The sequence below is a fragment of the Crinia signifera genome, chromosome 5, assembly GCF_055691185.1.
Source record: "Crinia signifera chromosome 5, ASM5569118v1, whole genome shotgun sequence".
Lineage (NCBI taxonomy): Eukaryota > Metazoa > Chordata > Amphibia > Anura > Myobatrachidae > Crinia > Crinia signifera.
Window position 1 is genome coordinate 58882143 of NC_139221.1, and position 18901 is coordinate 58901043.

At 45.0% G+C, this 18901-nt stretch overlaps 1 protein-coding gene across 2 annotated transcripts; it reads left to right on the top strand.

Moving 5' to 3' along the window:
• Positions 1 to 204: 204 nt before the first annotated feature.
• PEX2 (peroxisomal biogenesis factor 2) lies at positions 205 to 15251 on the top strand. Of its 2 annotated transcripts, none has more exons than XM_083187287.1 (3): positions 205 to 564; positions 3382 to 3447; positions 13016 to 15251. In XM_083187287.1, exon 3 carries the CDS (start codon positions 13021 to 13023, stop codon positions 13939 to 13941), a length of 921 nt encoding a protein of 306 aa, XP_083043413.1. In that variant the 5' UTR covers positions 205 to 564; positions 3382 to 3447; positions 13016 to 13020; the 3' UTR covers positions 13942 to 15251. The 2 variants fall into 2 exon arrangements, with proteins under 2 accessions (XP_083043413.1, XP_083043412.1); XM_083187286.1 differs by having other exon boundaries at positions 205 to 359.
• The last annotated feature ends 3650 nt before the right edge of the window (positions 15252 to 18901 follow it).

Genomic DNA, 18901 nt, shown 5'->3' on the forward strand with positions numbered 1-18901 from the left:
TTCTGGTTGATTGGGGTTCTTCTGGATGTAGCATATGTGTCTGTCATGATTTTATTTTCTAAAATGTTATTAATGCACCTGTGTGCACGCATGACTCCTAATTAATCACCCTGTTATGCATGGATCAGAATCTGCGTGGAACAAAGGGCATCAGCGTTGAATCTAGCTGGATAGCGAAGTCAAGTGGCTTGCGCGGATGTCACAGTGCCTGTGGTGTATTGGACCATCTCTCCCTCCGTAGAGAAGTGAGTCACGTGATGACACAGTCACAGAGACAGAGAGCAGAGGACACACGCAGAGACAGCAGCAGATAGAGGGAGTGAGGAGTCCCTGGAGATCAGTGCTGCTGCTGCATTGATGTGAGTCGTCTGCTCTATACTCCATGTAGTGTAGACCTCCATGTATCAGCGTGTCTCTGCGGCAGACTGACAGCTTTGCATTGTGTGCGCGCGCATCTGCAGTAGCAGCGCCAGTATTTGGTGATATGATAGCCATATGGAGAGAGACTACTATTCCCCCATCCTTATAGAGGGACCTGCTGGTTTCCTGTACTATGCCCTGCAGGTAAGGGCAGCGCTATCCGGCTTCCTGTGTTCACGCATCCAAGTTAGGTGGGAGTTATTAGAACATGGCAGATCTAAGCAACAGGTGGTGCCTGTAAGAACTGTGCAGTGGTATATTTACTGTATGCATGATGGCTATGACCAGTACTGGTTAGCACATTATCCATGTAAACCAGGACACTGGTGATTTACACAGGTTCTGTGACTGGTTTAATCGGCCACAGAACCTGTGTAAACCATGTGTGTTCCATTTTAAGTGGAGGGAATGCCTTCGTAAAGCTCCATACACACTAGACCAGAAATTAAAAGCGATTGCTAAGAAGGGCCCTTCTGAGAGAGCGCTTTTAAAACAGAGATGGGGAACCTTCAACTCTCCAGCTGTTGTAGAACTACACATCCCAGAATGCTTTGCTACAGTTTTAGCATGGCGAAATAGCAATACTGCAGCAGTGCATGCTGGGATGTTAGTTCAGGACCAAGAGCTGTATAGGAAAACAACAATTCAGTGTTATTATTGTATTCACTAATTTCACAGACATCAGCTCTTGCCCAGGCAATAATAAATAATCCCCGTTCTGTGATCCCTGGCCATTACATACCTAATATTACAAAATATATGGTCCCCTAACTAAAGCAAATAAGCAAATTGTTAGTTATGCTCCTTCCTTTGTAATGAAATCATATATATGACACCGTAATGGCAAATATAATCTCTTAAACTGGCCATAGATGGTCTGTTCCCGGACCGTCGTCCGTTCTGTACTATGAGATGCGCGCTCCCCGCATCTCATTGTACGGTTCAAAAAGTATGTGCTGCACATACTTTTTGTACTAGCTGGTTATCACATTGCATCGCATTGCATGCACAAGGCTTTCAATGCGATGCTATGTGAACTATATAAGTCCCAAACGGATCCGTTAAACGGACCGTGTATGGTCAGCTTAACTCTTAATTATTAAGTAATAATAATAAAAAAAATATTATTTTACACTTTTATTACTAAAAATTAGAGTGGTCAGGATTCCAGGATATGTCCCCAAAATTGCCAGGATTGAAGTTTCCAATCTCGGGATTTCGGGATTAGACTGTGCATGCATGCACAGTCTATTGCCGGACAGCATCTGACCCAACGCTCAGATGCTGCCCAGCTGTTCCCGATCCCCAGCATGCAACTCTGCGCAAGGTGATAGTTAGAGGTCACGATTCGCAGGCCGCGCCACTGCCGCCTGGTCTTTTCCAGCATCACCCTCTCACCCGGTCACCCACTTTTGCTCGGCTGTTCCTGACACCGCCGTACACCCCTGCCTTCCGCACTGCTCCCAGCTGCAATGCCCCTGCCTGCACATGCGTGGCCGGGTTTGAGGGGGGGGGGGCATTAAATTAGGGAAGCCAATCTCAGGTTCCTACTTAAAATATTAATATGGACCTTATTATTTTTAATAATGTATTTAGACCCATAAATGCCCCCCCCCCCCCTCCTCCCCAAGTTTTTGTAATGTAGTGGGCTTTATGCCTTTTTACCTTTGCCTTGTTCTTCTTACGATGTACTAACATTGGTCTGGGCATGTGTAGTTGTAAAGTAGCATGGCACATTCAGAAAGGGGAGGGGTGGCAGTTGTGGCACCAGGGTTAGTGAAACCTTGGGTGGCCAGAGGTCCCCCTGCTCTTGGAAAGGAGGTGTGGCTACATGTTAAGGGGTGTGGCCTCTGGCATTCTGGGTGACATCATTAATATTGTGTTTTTATTGCGGTAGCCCCTAGATACCTCCCTTTTTCAACCACATGCGGTTGCTCACAATGCCATCGGTGGGTGGCAGGAGGGCTGGTGGGCGCAGTAGTTATCGGCAGAATTTGAAAAACATTTCAAAAGACTGGTCAGTCCTCTAATTGGCTGAGAGAGAGCTCTCTCAGCCAATCAGTGGCCGCCTAAATGTGAGGCCTCTGATTGGCGAAGAGCTCTCTCAGCCAATGAGAGGGATGCCCAGTGTTTTTCAATGTTTTTTGAAGTTCTGCCGCTGACTACAGTCGCAAACCAGCCCCCCTGCCGCCAGCTCCACTAATGCCCACCAGCTCTCTTCCAGCACCCGATTACAGGTGGCATGAGACATTGGTTGCTGGAAAAAAGCACTTAAAATGCAATGGGATGCATTGGGAAATCGCATTCCGAGTGTATGGGTACCATGGCCCTTATTCTGGTTCACTGGCAAAGGCAAATTCTTTCTCAAATGGACAAAACAATGTGCACTGCAGGTTGGGCAGATGTAACTTGTGCAGAGAGAATTAGATTTGGGTGGGGTTTTACTTGAAAGTGAGATCTATATTGCAGTGTAAAAATAAAGCAGTCAGTATTTTCCCTGCACAGAAACAAAATAACTCACCCAAATCTAAATCTCTCTGCACATGTTACATCAGCCCCCTTGCAGTGCACATGGTTTTGTCCATTTGTAGAAGGAATTTGCCTTTGCCAGTGAACCAGAATAAGGGTCGATAACGTTGTGAAACTACAAGTCCCATCAGGCCCTGTCACAGTTTTTCTATTAGAGAATACTAAACTGTCAGTGCATGCTGGATGTTGTAGTTTCACTACAGCTGCATATCCACAGGTTGCCCAGGCCTGTGGTTTCTTTCTTTTTTTTTTTACCATATTTCACTTGTTAAGGTGCTGCGTTATGGCTGTGTAATACAGTAGGTGTAACGTATGCGTCATAAATAGTGTGATGACTTTGTCTTTCCTGTCACAGTGGCATATGTGTACAAAGTATGTTGTTGGATTTTGTTGTATGGACTTTATAAATTGATTTGTTTTTTTTCTCCAAAGTTTCTATATAAAGGAGTGATTAGTGACCAGAGAATAACATAGTCTTCTCCAGCACTGTCTGCAAAGGTAAGCAGTATTGTGTATTGTACCATACCGCAAATGCATACCAACATCTATGTCATTCAAATGATAGAGACAATCATATTTTCCATGTACCAGGCTCCTCGAGTGACACTTTGCCATATGGATGTTCTCTATTACTGCAAGTAAAATATTATAGCTGAAGTTAGAGGAGAATACACATTATTGGTCTACTTGCAGTTGCGCTTGGAAATTCTTCATAATGGCTCTCAATGAATGGAACTCCAAGTCTCAGAATGCCTTTCCAGGTTAATAAATGTACCCAACCGTTTTACAGATTTGATTTGGGTTATGCAGAACACCAAGCACATCCATTAACATCTCTGTTGAATAGTATCTTTATGTTGTAATAAAATTATAAAGCAACCAAAGATAACTAAATCATAATAAATTAACACAACAAAAACAGCAGAACACTAGTGTAGTGTTACTTCTAAGAACTAGGGCGGGCAGGGAACCGCTGCACAGGGGCATAGTAAGGGGGGGGCGGACCGGGCCTGCTGATGTCACTGTTTTGGGCGTTCCCAGGCCGCCAATGTCACAAAAAAGGCGTGCCCGTGCCGGGATGGAAAGGGGCGGGCCCGACTGCCGGCGTCAAGAAAAGGGGTGGGCCTGGCGTCACTGAAGGGGGCAGGCCCGGCCACCCCGAAGGCTCTACACTGCTGGGGAAGCGCCGGGCATCGCTATCTACAGCAGCGCCGGGCTTCCCCGGTCACACCAGAGGGGTCGGAGGCAGGCTGTTTTAGCGGGGCGCTGCCATTCTAGCACCTGCCATCTTTTAAAACCCATGCAGTTCCTCTTCCCTGCCTCAGGTGTCACTGTCTGCTGTAGTGCTTCTAGCACAGTGTGGTCTGTATATCAGCACTGATATGCAAACCAGAACTGTGCTAGAAACACCACAGCAGACAGCGACACCCCAGGCAGGGAACAGGAACTGCATGGGTTTTAAAAGATGGCGGGTGCTAGAATGAACACTAAGAACGCAATAAAGATGACGATGAGTATGTAGTTTGTTTATCCAGTGAGTGCAAGCCTGCTTGCAGCTTGAAATATGACAGGTAACAGCTGATTGGCTGGTGGTTTATCCCTCTCCATTTTATCACTTTTCAAGCTTAGTACATCTGGCCCTTGGGGAGAGAGGGCACAAGCTGGTCTGCATTTCATACAGAACTGTGGGGTAGATGTATGAAGCAGTGATAAGGGAGAAGAAGTGATAAAGTGCCTGGTACTTGATCATCGGCCAAACAGATCCGGACTGTTAAGTTACATACAGGCTGAGTTTAAAAGGGGACAGTTAGGAACTGATTGGCCGGTGATAAAGTACCAGGCACTTTATCACTTCTTCTCCCATATCAGTGCTTCATACATCTACACCAGAATGTGGTGACTGCATCCAGGAGAGGAGCCAGAAGTAGTGTGAGTCAGCGATAGGGGTAATGGTGAGGGGGCATTCAGTTTGATTTAGACAGTTATCAGGTGGCCACTGGTTAGCACCCCTGTACTCTGGGCCGCTGCACATATTGCACCTCCCTAGTTGTGACTCTTCTGTTCCTATAGTGTTCATTGTAGTGGTGAGAAGGGGAGGTTTGTGAAATTCAGATATGTGATTGGTCCTGTAAGGAGAATGTTGTCAGTGCATCCACAATAAAATGCCTTAAGAAGTGCTGCGACAATGTTAGTCACTGTTGGCATAGTGGGTGTGAAACTTGTGTATGCAGGGCTTGACAAATTTCTATAAAATCTAGGAGCCAGGATGAAAATGTAGGAGCCAGATATAAAAATAAAAGGGACAGTGCGCGCCGAAGCCGTGCACCAAAAAATCAAACAAAAAAAAATGCCATAATACATGCCATATGTAATATATACTACACACATTTATACCAAACATCATAATGCTCATTACACAATATGCCACACACTGTAATGCCTATTACGTATAATACCATATGCCATAATTACATATTATGAGACATAAGTTCCGCTTACCTACATGCTCGTTGATATGGGTTTCATGCTTGATACCAATGGTTAACATGCTCTGCCAGGGGTAAATTCTTGTTGCTATGGGTGCCACTGTGGGAGCCCCCCAGCCTGGCCTTCCCCAGGGCAGGCCTGTAGTAGGCTGTAGTTAAGGCTGGAGGTGTGCCATTGGAGTGGTCAGGTCTCACCGTCCAGCCCCAGGGGCTTTGGCTGAGCAGCTGCTGGTCACCAGGGGAAGGAAGTCTCCCTGCTCCAACAGCGGCTGGGGGTTAGTGGTGGCAGCAGCTGGGTACATGGTGGCTTCGCAGCAGAAGGAGGAGCTGGACATGCTGCGACTCTGTGTGGGGGTGGCTTGGCTGCTGCAGCTGTGCGCACTGGAGGTCAGGATGCTACCTGCTGGTGCTGTGTGCAGGGGTGGCCACCTGCTGGAGCTTGTAGTGTTCACTATTGGACTTATTTTAGGGCAGGGTGCTGATCACCGAGCAGAGCACATTTTTCATACGGGAGGGCATTTGACCCCCCCCCCCCCCTGTAGTGCCATGCTGCCAGTAGTGCTACAGATAAAATGCCCCCCAGTAGTGCCATAGATAAATGCCCCACAGCAGTGCCATAGATAAATGCACCCCAGCAAAGCCATGCTGCCAGTAGTGCCACAGATATAATTCCCCCAGTAATGCCATGCTGCCAGTAGTGATACAGATAAAATGCCCCCCCCCAGCAGTGCCTTAGATAAATGCCCCCCAGCAGTGCCTTAGATAAATGCCCCCCCAGCAGTGCCTTAGATAAATGCCCCCCCCAGCAGTGCCTTAGATAAATGCCCCCCCAGCAGTGCCTTAGATAAATGCCCCCCCAGCAGTGCCTTAGATAAATGCCCCCCCAGCAGTGCCATGTTGCCAGTAGTGCCACAGATATAATGCCCCCAGTAATGCCATGCTGCCAGTAGCTATACAGACAAAAAGCCCCCAGCAGGGATACAGACAAAAAGCCCCCAGCAGACAGTGCCATGGATATAATGCCCCCAGCAGTGCCATGGATATAATGCCCCCAGCAGTGCCATGGATATAATGCCCCCAGCAGTGCCATGGATATAATGCCCCCAGCAGTGCCATGGATATAATGCCCTAGTGAGCCACTCTAAGCAGAGGTGATCAGCAGCATATCAGCGCAGCGGGGAAGAGCTAACAGTCACTGTTAACCGCGCTGACACACCACTGTTTCACCTCTCCCTCTGCTCTGCTGAGAATGGCTGTCAGCAATTCCTGCGCTGCGCTGAAACACCACAGAGGTCGGCGTGTCAGCAGTCTGGGGAGGGCGCCTTAGTAACTTACAAAACGGGCAGGGCGCGGCGAACACTATTCTTGTGTGCGGGCCCTGTGGGGGGTGGCCGGCTGCTGCCTGCTGGGGCTTGTGCGGGGATGGCCTGGCTGCTGCGGCTGTGTGTGGGGGAGGCCGTTCTGCTGCCGTGGGCTATGCGGGGGAGGCCGGTCTGCTGCGGTCGACTGTGCGGGGGAGGCCAGGCTGCTTCAGTGGGCTGTGTGCGGGGGAGGTCGGGCTGCCACGACCAGATTCTGCTTCCTCCATTAAAAAAAAAATCTGGTCGCCAGGAAGCAGAATCTGGTCGCCATGGCGACCTGGCGACCGGGATTTGTCGAGCCCTGTGTGTATGTGTTCCCTATATGATTTTAATCAGGAACATTTTACTTTTAGCTTCTCATCCCACAAGCGACTGATATATAGGGCACAGCAGATGCATTTAGCCAATAAATTGTGTGAAGAGTGTCAAATGTTATGTCATCCGGTGCGCCCAGGTCCACGGATCGGACACGGTGATTGGTGCCGCTGCACATAGGATTCATTGTATCCCGGGGCAGTGAATGGGATCGCATGCAATACATCTTATGCAAAATGACCACAAATTATGTATCTCCTACGATCTAGCAGCTGAGGAGCTGCTAGATCGTCTCACACTAATCCAGGCCTCTGCCTAGCATCAGCTAAAATGGCATTTTTAGCAGATATTTTGAGAATCTCTCACAGCAACATTGGCACTGAAAGGGTTAAACAATTTGTGTTTTACCAACCTTGCCCTGTTCTATCTTATTATTTCTGCCTTCTGTACGGCGCTGCGGACCTATAAAGTATAATAATAATAATGTATAAATGAGATAGAAGAGGGATATCCTGTTAGCAGCGATGATTCACCTCTGCTTGTAGGTTCAGCCAGGGCTATCCTATTAGCCCGGATGCTGGTATCCTTTTCTCCCTGATAACCGCTGTTATGAAGCATAATCCCCGATAATCGGCTACCGGGACCTGCAATATCACCTGGGATTGGGAATTTATCCCTGATTCAGTGTGTTTTCATCCGATCCCAGGTCAATTTTAACCCAATAAAATCAGCCGCCAATTGGATACTGCAATAATGACAATCGGTCATTAATCGCGATATCCTGTCGCCTTCATCGGTCAAAGCGGCTTTGAGGATAATAGGATATCCCCTGAAATGTGTACGAATTTACACCTCCCGTACTTTGATGCTTCCACTGCTTATGTTTGCGCAGTGCGAAGATGTACGATGTATATGCTCCACAAATTGATGCACATTCAACTTTGCATCTGCATCAACCCTATAATGTCCTTGTATTGGAAATACCTTATCAATTATTATTTCATTTCTAATTTATTCAACAACAAGTGTGTGTATGTATGTATGTGTGTGTATGTATATATGTGTATGTGTGTGTGTATATATATATATATATATATATATATATATGTGTGTGTATATATATATATATATATATATATATATATATATATATATATATATATACGCACACGCGTACTGTTATATTTTTTTTAGTTGCTAGAACTTGCTCTTTCTTCCAAGAACTGCTGACAGTGAAAGGGTTAAGCTTTGCTGCTCTTCTTTGATGTGCAATCCCTTTAACAAATGCTTGCCTACATCCAGCAATATAAAGGGAAATCTAATTCTGCAAACATACTATCACATACCATTTACTTGGAGGGTGCTCACTTAAATTGGCCTAGTGGGAATACGATCCGACAAATGGCTGTGGTGGGCTCGCCTCTACATTTTATGCATGTGCACAATTTGGCTTCAGTGGTTTGACTTTTCTTTTTGTTAGTGCAGTGACCTCGTGAGAGGGAACCTCCCTTTGTTCTCAGGTTTTGTCTGCGGATCTGGGGTTATTCTTTGTTACAACATGATATTCATGTGACGTTGAGCGAATGTCAATAGGTAGCAAAGAGTCGAGGATTTTCTGAATAGTCCCTGGGCTGCCGTGCATTTCAGTTTTCCACTCCCACCCCCCCCCCCCCCCCCCCCCCCATACGATTTTATTCTTTTATCAGATAATCACAATACAGTAGTCGTGCCCACCTGCAGTAATCAGGTCTTTTGTTATTTATTCCCTATATTTCAGGCATGGAGGGGTCAACTATCAATATGTGCTATGGGCAGGGTAAACAATATAATGTCAAATGCAGGATCCTTATTGTCGGCCACTTGAAAGATGCACATTTGCAGGGTGTTACTGAAATTCCCCAATATTTAGGAAGCACCACTATTTTGTATTGTTTGCCATTGCTGAATGTGTGCAATGTTCCGCTTTGGATTTTTGGTATATTAGTAGTAAATGGCAATGTATTAGTAAATATTTTCATTACCACCTTCATTTTGGGACATATAACACAGCAAGATCTGGTCTTAGACAATGTTGATTTTAATTAAATACATTTTTATTGATCATTTAGAAGCATTTTCATTTCGGATGAATTGCTTTATGTATGCAAGTTTGGGTCTCGGTACCGCTTTATTTTTAATTATTATTTAAAATCCAAACTAAACCAAAAACACCACTTATTGCATTACAATGGAGCACCTTGTTGCTTAATGCCTCCTTTAGGCGCCAAGCACTCTTTACGGCTTACATCTTTGTTTCTGACCCTCACTTTGGTGCCTCACCTGTGAAAGCTGAAGTAATTGTCCCTGTTTAGCCATTTTGCTGATAATACCGATGTGTAAAACTCCAGCAGAGGAATCTGTGATTTGCTGTTGGTGCCTTTTCACTTCGTTACCAGTCAGCCAATTATGGATTAAGCAGCTGCATGGATTAAATGAACAGCTTCAGCTAACACTTTGCTGTCCTGGCGTACGGATAGTGTGCACAGTTGTGGCAATTTGGCCTTTAAAATTGAATACTTTATCATAATGTGCAGACACATTTAAGTCTTCTGAAAGCAATCTTTTTGACCACAAAAGGTCGGGACCCATGTTGCACTCTCAAGCACACATTATTCTCGTTCAGCGGTAATGTTTCAGCGTATACAGCCTTGATTTCACTTTCATGAGTGCTGCTTATTTTCTATATATGTAAAAATGTATATATTTTTATGTATAATGAAAATAAAAAAAAACACTCCAAATTTCAATCCCCACACCAGTGCGCATATTACCGCATAAAGTGGCCTCGTTTAAGGAATTTATTTGTAAAATTGCCAACATAATTGACCAGATTTAAATAGGTACCGTGTTGGAAAGTGGCTTTGTCACAGCATAATTACATCAAAATAGGATAATAATCTTCACCCATTGTGGAAAAAGAACCCCTTAAATGTTTGTGTGACAACATTATAGCAAACACAAACTGTATATGATAATATAAGCGATCATGTACAAGAAACAGTAAAGCTCCGTATACATGGTGCGACCAGGCTTTTCATACTGAGCGACTTGCTGCAGCACGAACGCTCAGCACATGACAGGACACGCGCTCAGCACACTGCGATGATGTGTGCTGTGCAGGGCTTTGCCTATTTTTATTATTTAAAAAAAAGCAGACATTAGCCGTGTGATCAGCACTGTTAATGTTGTTGGGGAGACCAAGGAGAGAGGTGACCATACTCCATTGTCTACACCAGTGGTTCTCAACCTCAGTGCTCAAGGCCTACTAACAGTCCATGTTTTAGTGATAGACATGCTTGAGCAGAGATGGTTAAATCAAAATAACTTTGGTACCAAATAAGTCACCTGTGCTCAAGTATAACTGTCCTTTAAAATTGGAAATATTTTAAGAACTCCGTGATTGCAGGAAACAACCCTTGATACAATTAGTGGACAGAAAATGGGATGTGTGATCACAGTATTTTTTTATTTTTCCTTGCACCACTTACTGCGAGTATGGGGAGCAGCATACCCATGGTAATCCTAATTGGGTGCAAGTCTTTTTTTGAACCTTGCTCCCAATTGTATTTCCCTCCTTAATGTGCCTTGATGTAGTGTTCATTCTAGCACCCGCCATCTTTGAAATACCACGCAGTTCCTCTTCCTTGCCTGGGGTGTCACTGTCTGCTGTGGTGTTTCTAGCACAGGTATGGTTTGCATATCAGTGGTGATATGCAAACTAGACCTGTGCTAGAAACACCACAACAGACAGCAACACCCCAGGCAGGGAACAAGAACTGCATGGGTTTTCAAACATGACGGGTCCTAGAATGTACACTACCTTAAGGACCTTGGCTGGGAGTTTTTGATGTAGAGCGATTGAAAAGGGTTCAGAGAAGGACTCGGGTGCTGGTTTTATGCCAGGTGGTTGCTATAGAAACCCAGTGATACAGGGGATGCACGAGAGAGAAACAAAAAGGACATTGTGTAATAGCCTATAGAAAACAATATAAGCTATAGTGTTCATTAAGCCCATGATGGCAAATTGGGTAACAAGGCTGTGTATCCACTGTACTTCAAGCTGGAGAAGGAGATTATACTAGCATCCACCTGTAGAGGAGATTGGCACATGGTCAGTATAAATCTTATGTTCAATTACAGAGTGTTCTGTCTTTCTAGTATATTCTAAGTCAACAGTTCTAAAACTGTTGGTCCTGACCCCAAAGTGGGTTGCAGCCAACTCGGCATGGTGTCGCGACTCATCAGGATGTTGACTTCTCTGGTCTCTCAGCCAGTGATACAAGGAGCCTGAAAATTCAGTCGATTTGTCTGTTACTTACGACTTCTCGAATCATTACCCAGCAGCCTCTGCACTCTTTACTCCCTAATTTACATGCAGATATCTATAGGTGGGCAATAAGGGCATTTATCTCTCACTGCCAACCTCTGCTGTTCCCTGCCACTCACGGCCTTGTCAGTCTCGCACTGCCTCTTCCTGCTATCCCCTCCCTCCCTGCCATGCCCAAAACATTAACAGCAGATGTAAGCTTTAACATGAGGTTATCTCATTAGCGGTCACATCACTTGCCCTGTACAATGCTGTTGTGCATATGCGGTCTGTGACGTCCATTCTGTGGTAACTTGCTTAGGTCTAGCAGTCATTTTTGTTGTCTGATTGTGTATAAAGCAGAATGTACACAACAAAGATGCTACAAAATTTCAAATTATGTTGAATAGATGTAGTACTGTACGTTTGGGTGCCTTGTGACTGGTTAAGTGATGGTAATGTCTTATCAGTATAAATTGGTGGGCACATATTCATGAGCTTTCTGAATGTTTTATTTATTATTTGTTGGTAAAATCATGGAATTATTGTAAAGCACGGTCAATGTTTTGTATTAGAAGTGTCTTTGCGTAGAAGTGTTTCACAAGAAAGACATTGGACCTCCTTGATGTGGTTTCTACTTTATGCTCTTGTTATGAACTTGTCCATCATCCTCTGGATATCTACTGAGGTTCATTCTTCATTGAAGGTGGGTTGGCTGATTTATAAGAATTAGGATCTAGGGAGATTCTTTTTTTCAATCTGTATGGGTGGAGACTAGATGCAAGAAGAGTTGTTGATGTTTGTCTCATTAGTATATAAGGACGTTAGGATCTGTGAGGTTTTGATTGTTGTTGTGACATCTGAATGGAGCGTTGGCTTTGGCTTACAGCTAGTTTGATTTAGACCTTGGTGAACTTATCATACGTGTCAATAGTGACAAAGTTGTTCTGTTGAATTGTCCAAGTTAGAAATATAAATCAACATAATCTCTAACCTCAAACCTACTCCTTACCTCTATGAGGTGAAGTACCACTATTGACCAATAGAGGCCACCCAAAGGGCCAAATAACTCCTTTATGTGCTAAAAGATGTCATAACGAAAAGTGAAAGCTATTTTTCCAGGAACCCTGATCTGTTTCAAACTTGCTGGATAAAGAAAGGGAGCTGTGAAGACAGGGATTGGTGGTAGGAGTAGATGGGTATAGGGTGGAGAGTTTGTAGGCTAAAAACTGACATAGCTCAAAGTGAAATCACATTGCAAAATAATTTTGACAGGCTTTTATATAGTCTTTAAGAAAAGCTGACATTAGTGACCTCGTTAATGGAAGATGTTGCTCTTCAAAAGAGGACCTAAATATCTTGGCATACGTTGGTGTCATTGCTGCCCCCATTGCAGTTCTCTGCATTGCAGATAAGTGACCTCAAATACAAAGTCATTATACTGTATTTCCGTATATATATATATATATATATATATATATATATATATATATATATATATATATATATATATATATGTATATATCATTTTTTTTTAATAACTATTTTTTGTTCTACAGGAGAAATGGCTGCTGCTGAAAACAGTATGGAAGACATAAATCCTGTGTTGAGAATAAGTCAACTGGATGCAATTGAATTAAACAAGGCGCTGGAGCAGTTGGTCTGGACACAGTTTAACAGTTGTTTTCAAGGCTTCAAACCTGGACTATTAATTCGCTTTGAGCCAGAAATTAAGGCATTTTTATGGTTGTTTTTGTGGCGATACACTGTCTACTCCAGGAATGCAACTGTTGGCCAGGCAATTTTGAGCATTCAATACAAAAATGACGTATCTCAGACTAAAAACTATATCCCGCTTAATAAGCAGCAAAAAGTATGGTTTGCACTTTTTACAGTTGGGGGCAAATGGTTGGAAGAACGGTCCTATGACTTATTCAGTAACAACCCCTTTGGATCATCTTTTCAAAGAGCAAAGTATTTCATTAATGTTGTATCCGGCTTACTCAAGATTTGCGGACTTTTGAATTTTTTGATTTTTCTTCAACAGGGAAAATTTGCTACATTGACCGAACGCCTCCTAAGAATCCGGTCCGTTTTTAGTAAACCCCAAGATGTAAGACAAGTAGGCTTTGAGTACATGAACAGGGAAATCTTGTGGCATGGCTTTGCAGAGTTCTTGATTTTTCTCCTTCCCCTCATTAACACACAAAAGCTAAAATCAAAGCTATTTTCTTGGTTTAAGCCAATGAAGGGCCTCCGCCGCACTGATCCCTCTGTAGCGGTCATTTGCAAGGAGTGCTGCTTGTGTGGAGAATGGCCAACTATGCCTCATACGATAGGCTGCACTCATGTCTTTTGCTACTACTGCATTAAAAGTCATTACATGTCTGACATGTATTTTACTTGCCCTAAGTGTAGCACCCAGGTGCACATTCTGCAACCGCTGGAATTCAAGATCGAGATCTCTGAAGTTCACACTTTGTAGACTTTAGTGGTTTTCTGTGGAGTTTGTAGCAATTCATTTTTAATTAAGCTGATGAACATTAAGATTGATACCACTCTTTTTGAAGCAATTCTATTAACTATATTCTGATCTGTCTGCTGTGAACCTTTAGAACTATCTTTAAATTGGGACGCACAGATTCGAGACTGAAAGAGAATCCTTTAATCATCCATCCTAATGACTAACAGAAGGTCGAAGAAACGATCACCACAAACTCTTCCAGAGCATGGAAGGACCAAGAATGTAGGATCTCCACTCCATTAGACTTGACAAGGGAAACACCACCTAGGAGGCATTTATGTGTAAATACCTAACACCGCCATCGCCAGTAGTTGTCCAGTGCCAGGACTCGCCATTCAGGAGATAGTTCTGTTGTTGTTTCTCCTGATAGGAGTAAGAGGGTTTTCTTACAAAAAAAGTGGTTGATGTGTCAAGCGGTGAAAAATGTGGAGGTTGCCCTTAGCAACCAATTAGCTTCGAGGTAACCCTTTCAGTAGCATTTTAGAAGATATTGATTGGTATCATTAACTTCTCCAGAGGTTTCGCTGCTTTGGTACATCAACCACGTAATCTCCTTCTAGGAGTTCTCCTTCATTCATAAAAAAATTTTGGGATATACAGTAATATATCTCTTAAGGTTTTGCAGTCAATTTACCGACAATCAAAATACTGTCGGTCAAAATGCAGACACTGCCCAAATGCCAAGGTTTAAAATTTCGACATATTAAAGAGTCAACATGAGTTTTTCATGTTTTTTTTTTTAAGATTATAAATTAGATTATAATGCGCTCTGCACTGTGCCCAATTCATGATGAGAGTCCACGGTACTCTTGTGTTGGCATAGACACCTCCCAAATACCCTACCATGTCGACATTTTGAATGTCAGCTTATGGGCCATGGTGGCATAATGAATGTTGACATTTTACATATGTCGGTATTTGGGCTGTCTGCCGATGCTTGACGGTATTTTGAATGCCGGGAAATCATACAGAACCCATTTTAAGGATATTACAATTTGCTTGATTTTGTTCATAGCAACATGCAATATTGTTTCTTAGCTGTAGTCATAACTAACAATGGTCGGTACTTGTTTCCTAGCACGGCCACACCGATTTCCATCGGGGTAGTCGTGTCGGAAATATCGCGTCGGTCGCATCGCATGCGATTTGGTCGCATGTGATGCGACCGACCCAATTTTTTTATTGAATCAAATGTGAATATTGTCCCTGGGACCCGATTTTACATTGGATTCAATGTAAAATATTCCCTTGACCCCCAATTTTACAACGTAAACCCCCCCCCCCCCCACACGATTGACGCCAACCCGAAGCGTGGCGAGCGCAGCGGTGCGCGTCCTCCGACCTTTTCATTCCCCTACTATCCACGTCGGCGTGGAGTCGAGAATATAAAGTGTGGCGAGCGCAGCGAGCCACCGAGCCCGAAGCGTGGCGAGCGAACGCGTATAACTTCACAGGTATACGCGGGGCTCGCTGCGCTCGCCACGCTTCAGGCTCGGTGGCTCGCTGCGCTCGCCACACTTCATATTCTCAACTCCACGCCAACGTGGATAGTAGGGGAATGAAAAGGTCGGAGGACGCGCACCGCTGCGCTCGCCACTCTTCGGGTTCACGTTAATTGTGGGGTGACGACGGGGACATATATAATGTGAAATGGGTCATATTGGCCCATTTCACATTTTTTACTATGTGAGATGGACTTAATCAAGTCCATCTCATTTTGTGCCATTATAATGGCACAAGTCCGACGCGATGCTCCCGATTTTCAATGTTAAAAAATATTTTAACATGGAAGCCTGTGGCAAAATCACGGGCATCGCGTCGGTCGCGTCGGGGCCAATGTTAATGGTCGCGACCGTCGCGATGCCCGCGATTTTCCCTTTGCCGGCAAAATGGACCTGATTTCAAAGGAAATCGGGTCCATCGCGGGCATCGTGTACCTTAACTTAAAGGTACACGATGCCCGCGATTGTGGCCGTTCTAGGAAACAAGTACCCAATGGTCTATGTGCTATATGCCAAAACAGACCTGGAGGGAAATATCCTGGCAAAACTTTTTTACTATGTTGGATTTTTTGGTATTATGGTACAGTAGTTTACCACCTTTTTAGTAATTTGTGCAATGGTGAAATATATACTATGTTATACTGACAAATGGCACTTTATTCAGAGTAAAATAAACAACTGACTGAGATTTTATATTAATTATTAAGATGATTAATGATAAACTGATTTTAGTAGTATTACAAACAGCTTATTCGTAAAGCAAATAGGCTATTGCTTTACATAAGGCACGTCCAAACTATGGCCCTCCAGCTGTTGGGAAACTACAAGTCCCATCATGCCATGCCACAGTTTTGCTATTAGGGAATGCTAAAACTATGGCAAGGCAAGCTGGGATGTGTAGTTTCACAACAGCTGAAGGGCCACAGTTTGGACATGCCTGCTTTACATAATTTTTATAGAATACATGTATGTGCTAATCCACTGCATTGCTGCAGTGTTTTACAGGGCTACTGGTCATGCAATGAATACACTATATTTGTTACATGGCAGTGACACCTCATCCTCTAAGAGGAGGTATCAGCAGTCTTTGACAACTTGAAAAGAGCTAGCGTTCATAGGGGGATATTTCACAACCATCAGGCTGGCCCCACAGCCGTGACCCTGTCCCGTTCTTGGCTGGCTCAATGAAGAATCGGCAGGCACGATTCAATGTCCTGAATGCCGAAAAAGGGGGCACGGCAGCAAGATACGTCCGTGGATCGTGAAACTGCAGCCGGGAGCTCGTCAATCCACGGCCGTTCTCAGCAGAACGGGCCTGACTGCTTCTAAAGTCATGCCCATTCTGCAGAGATCTCTGTTCAAAGCCGTCGGGAATATCGGCGAGAGATTGAATACCCCCCTAAGAGTTCAAATTAAATTAAATTGAAATGAATGTGGAACACTTTAACGCCATATCTACTTTTTCTATGTGAGGGGACAACAGTTTGAGCCATTTGAGCGCTATGAAGAAATGGAAAAACCATTAAAGGCACCTATGTGACACAGCAGGGATCATTCCTGAACACCACAATTCCTTTAAATTCCTTAGTTTGGAAGCAGAGATACCCATTTGTCCATTTCTTCAACTTCATCTGCTGTTAAGGAAGTCTACAAATGACACCGTCTCTTTTTGATACTTTGTTTTTCAGGTTTAAAAAAAAAAAATATATATTGTTTTAAAATTTCATTTTTTTTCTCTACTACATTACCTCTTGGTTTCAAACAAAGCCTAAAATAAATTAGTGTGGCTACACTAACATTGCTCGGGAACGCATTTAAGATCTAATGCAGACCAATGTGAGAGGAATGGTGTAATAACTTGGTTTTGCCTTTAAATGATCTGCTACTTCACCAGTAAGCCAAGTCGCTGATGCCTGCAAATCGCAGGCTATTACATTAGCCCCTGAGTATTGCATGCACTCATCCCTATAACTGATTTATTCCTTGCAACTGGTCATTAAGCAATGTTGATGCGGGGACATTAAAGGGACATCCAATTTATAACATGCAACCCTTAATATAGCATGCTGCTCCATATGTGACAAATAGGTGTGGCCTCCAACGCTTCCCGGGGAACCCCACTGTTATCTGAAAATAGTAGCTGTACTGTGCCACAGGTTTGGGACATTTTTCTGTAGCTCAATATAGGGTAGCCAATCCTGGGATCAGCGGGATCCCGGGATTTGGCCTCAAAACACCAGGATTTCAATCCCGGGATTGGAGTTTAGACTGCGCATGCGCAGTCTAATGCCGGGCAATGTCTGAGCACTCACTCAGATGCTATCCGGCTGTTCCCGATGCCTGACCTGCGGCTCTGTGCAGCGTGACGGTCAAAGTGCTGGCTGAACAGTTGCTCTGCCCGCCCACAGCCGCACTGCATCGCTCCACAGCCTGGCTCCAGATGCCCGCCTGGCTCCTAGACGCGCCTCCAGCAGCAATGCAGCTCTCCCCTGCCTAGCTCCCAGACACTCCGACAGCCTCCAGCAACTTCCTAGGTACTTGTTTCCTATCTGGGCGCCCGTCGCGGGCATCGCGGGTACATTTATGCCTGCCCGCGACGCGACCGACGCGATGCCCGCGATTTTCCCATTGAAAACCATGTTAAACCTGAAAAATCGCGTCGGTCGCGTCGCGGCCGGCCATAAACGTACCCGCGATGCCCGCGACGCGATGCTCACGATTTCCCATAGGGAACAATGTTAAAAGTCGCGATGGACCCGATTTTAGTGTTAAATGGCTCAATCAACCCGATTTTGCCATAGGAATCAATGTTAAATGGGCCACAGAGCCCATTAACCCTTAAATGTCCCCCCCAATTTTTGACGCCACCCCACGATCGACGCCAACCCGAAGCGTGGCGAGCGCAGCGAGCCCGCGAGGGGCGGCGGTACGCGTCCTCCGACCTTTTCATGCCCTACTATCCACGTCGGCGTGGTGTGAGAATATAATAGTGTGGCGAGCGCAGCGAGCCACCGAGCCCGAAGCGTGGCGAGCGCAGCGAGCCCCGCGAGGGGACGCGGATACCTTCACAGTTATGCGCGTCCCCTCGCGGGCTTCACAGGTGTCCGTGGCGACCCGGACACCTGTGAAGCCCGCGAGGGGACGCGTCTACCTGTGAAGGTATCCGCGTCCCCTCGCGGGGCTCGCTGCGCTCGCCACGCTTCGGGCTCGGTGGCTCGCTGCGCTCGCCACACTATTATATTCCCACACCACGCCGACGTGGATAGTAGGGCATGAAAAGGTCGGAGGACGCGTACCGCCGCCCCTCGCGGGCTCGCTGCGCTCGCCACGCTTCGGGTTGGCGTGGATCGTGGGGTGGCGTTAAAAATTGTTGGGGACATTTAAGGGTTAATTGGGCCTAATTCAGGGTTAATATGGCG

Excerpts from the sequence above, each read along its gene's own strand:
- PEX2 (XM_083187287.1), top strand. The coding sequence starts at position 13,021 with ATGGCTGCTGCTGAAAACAGTATGGAAGACATAAATCCTGTGTTGAGA.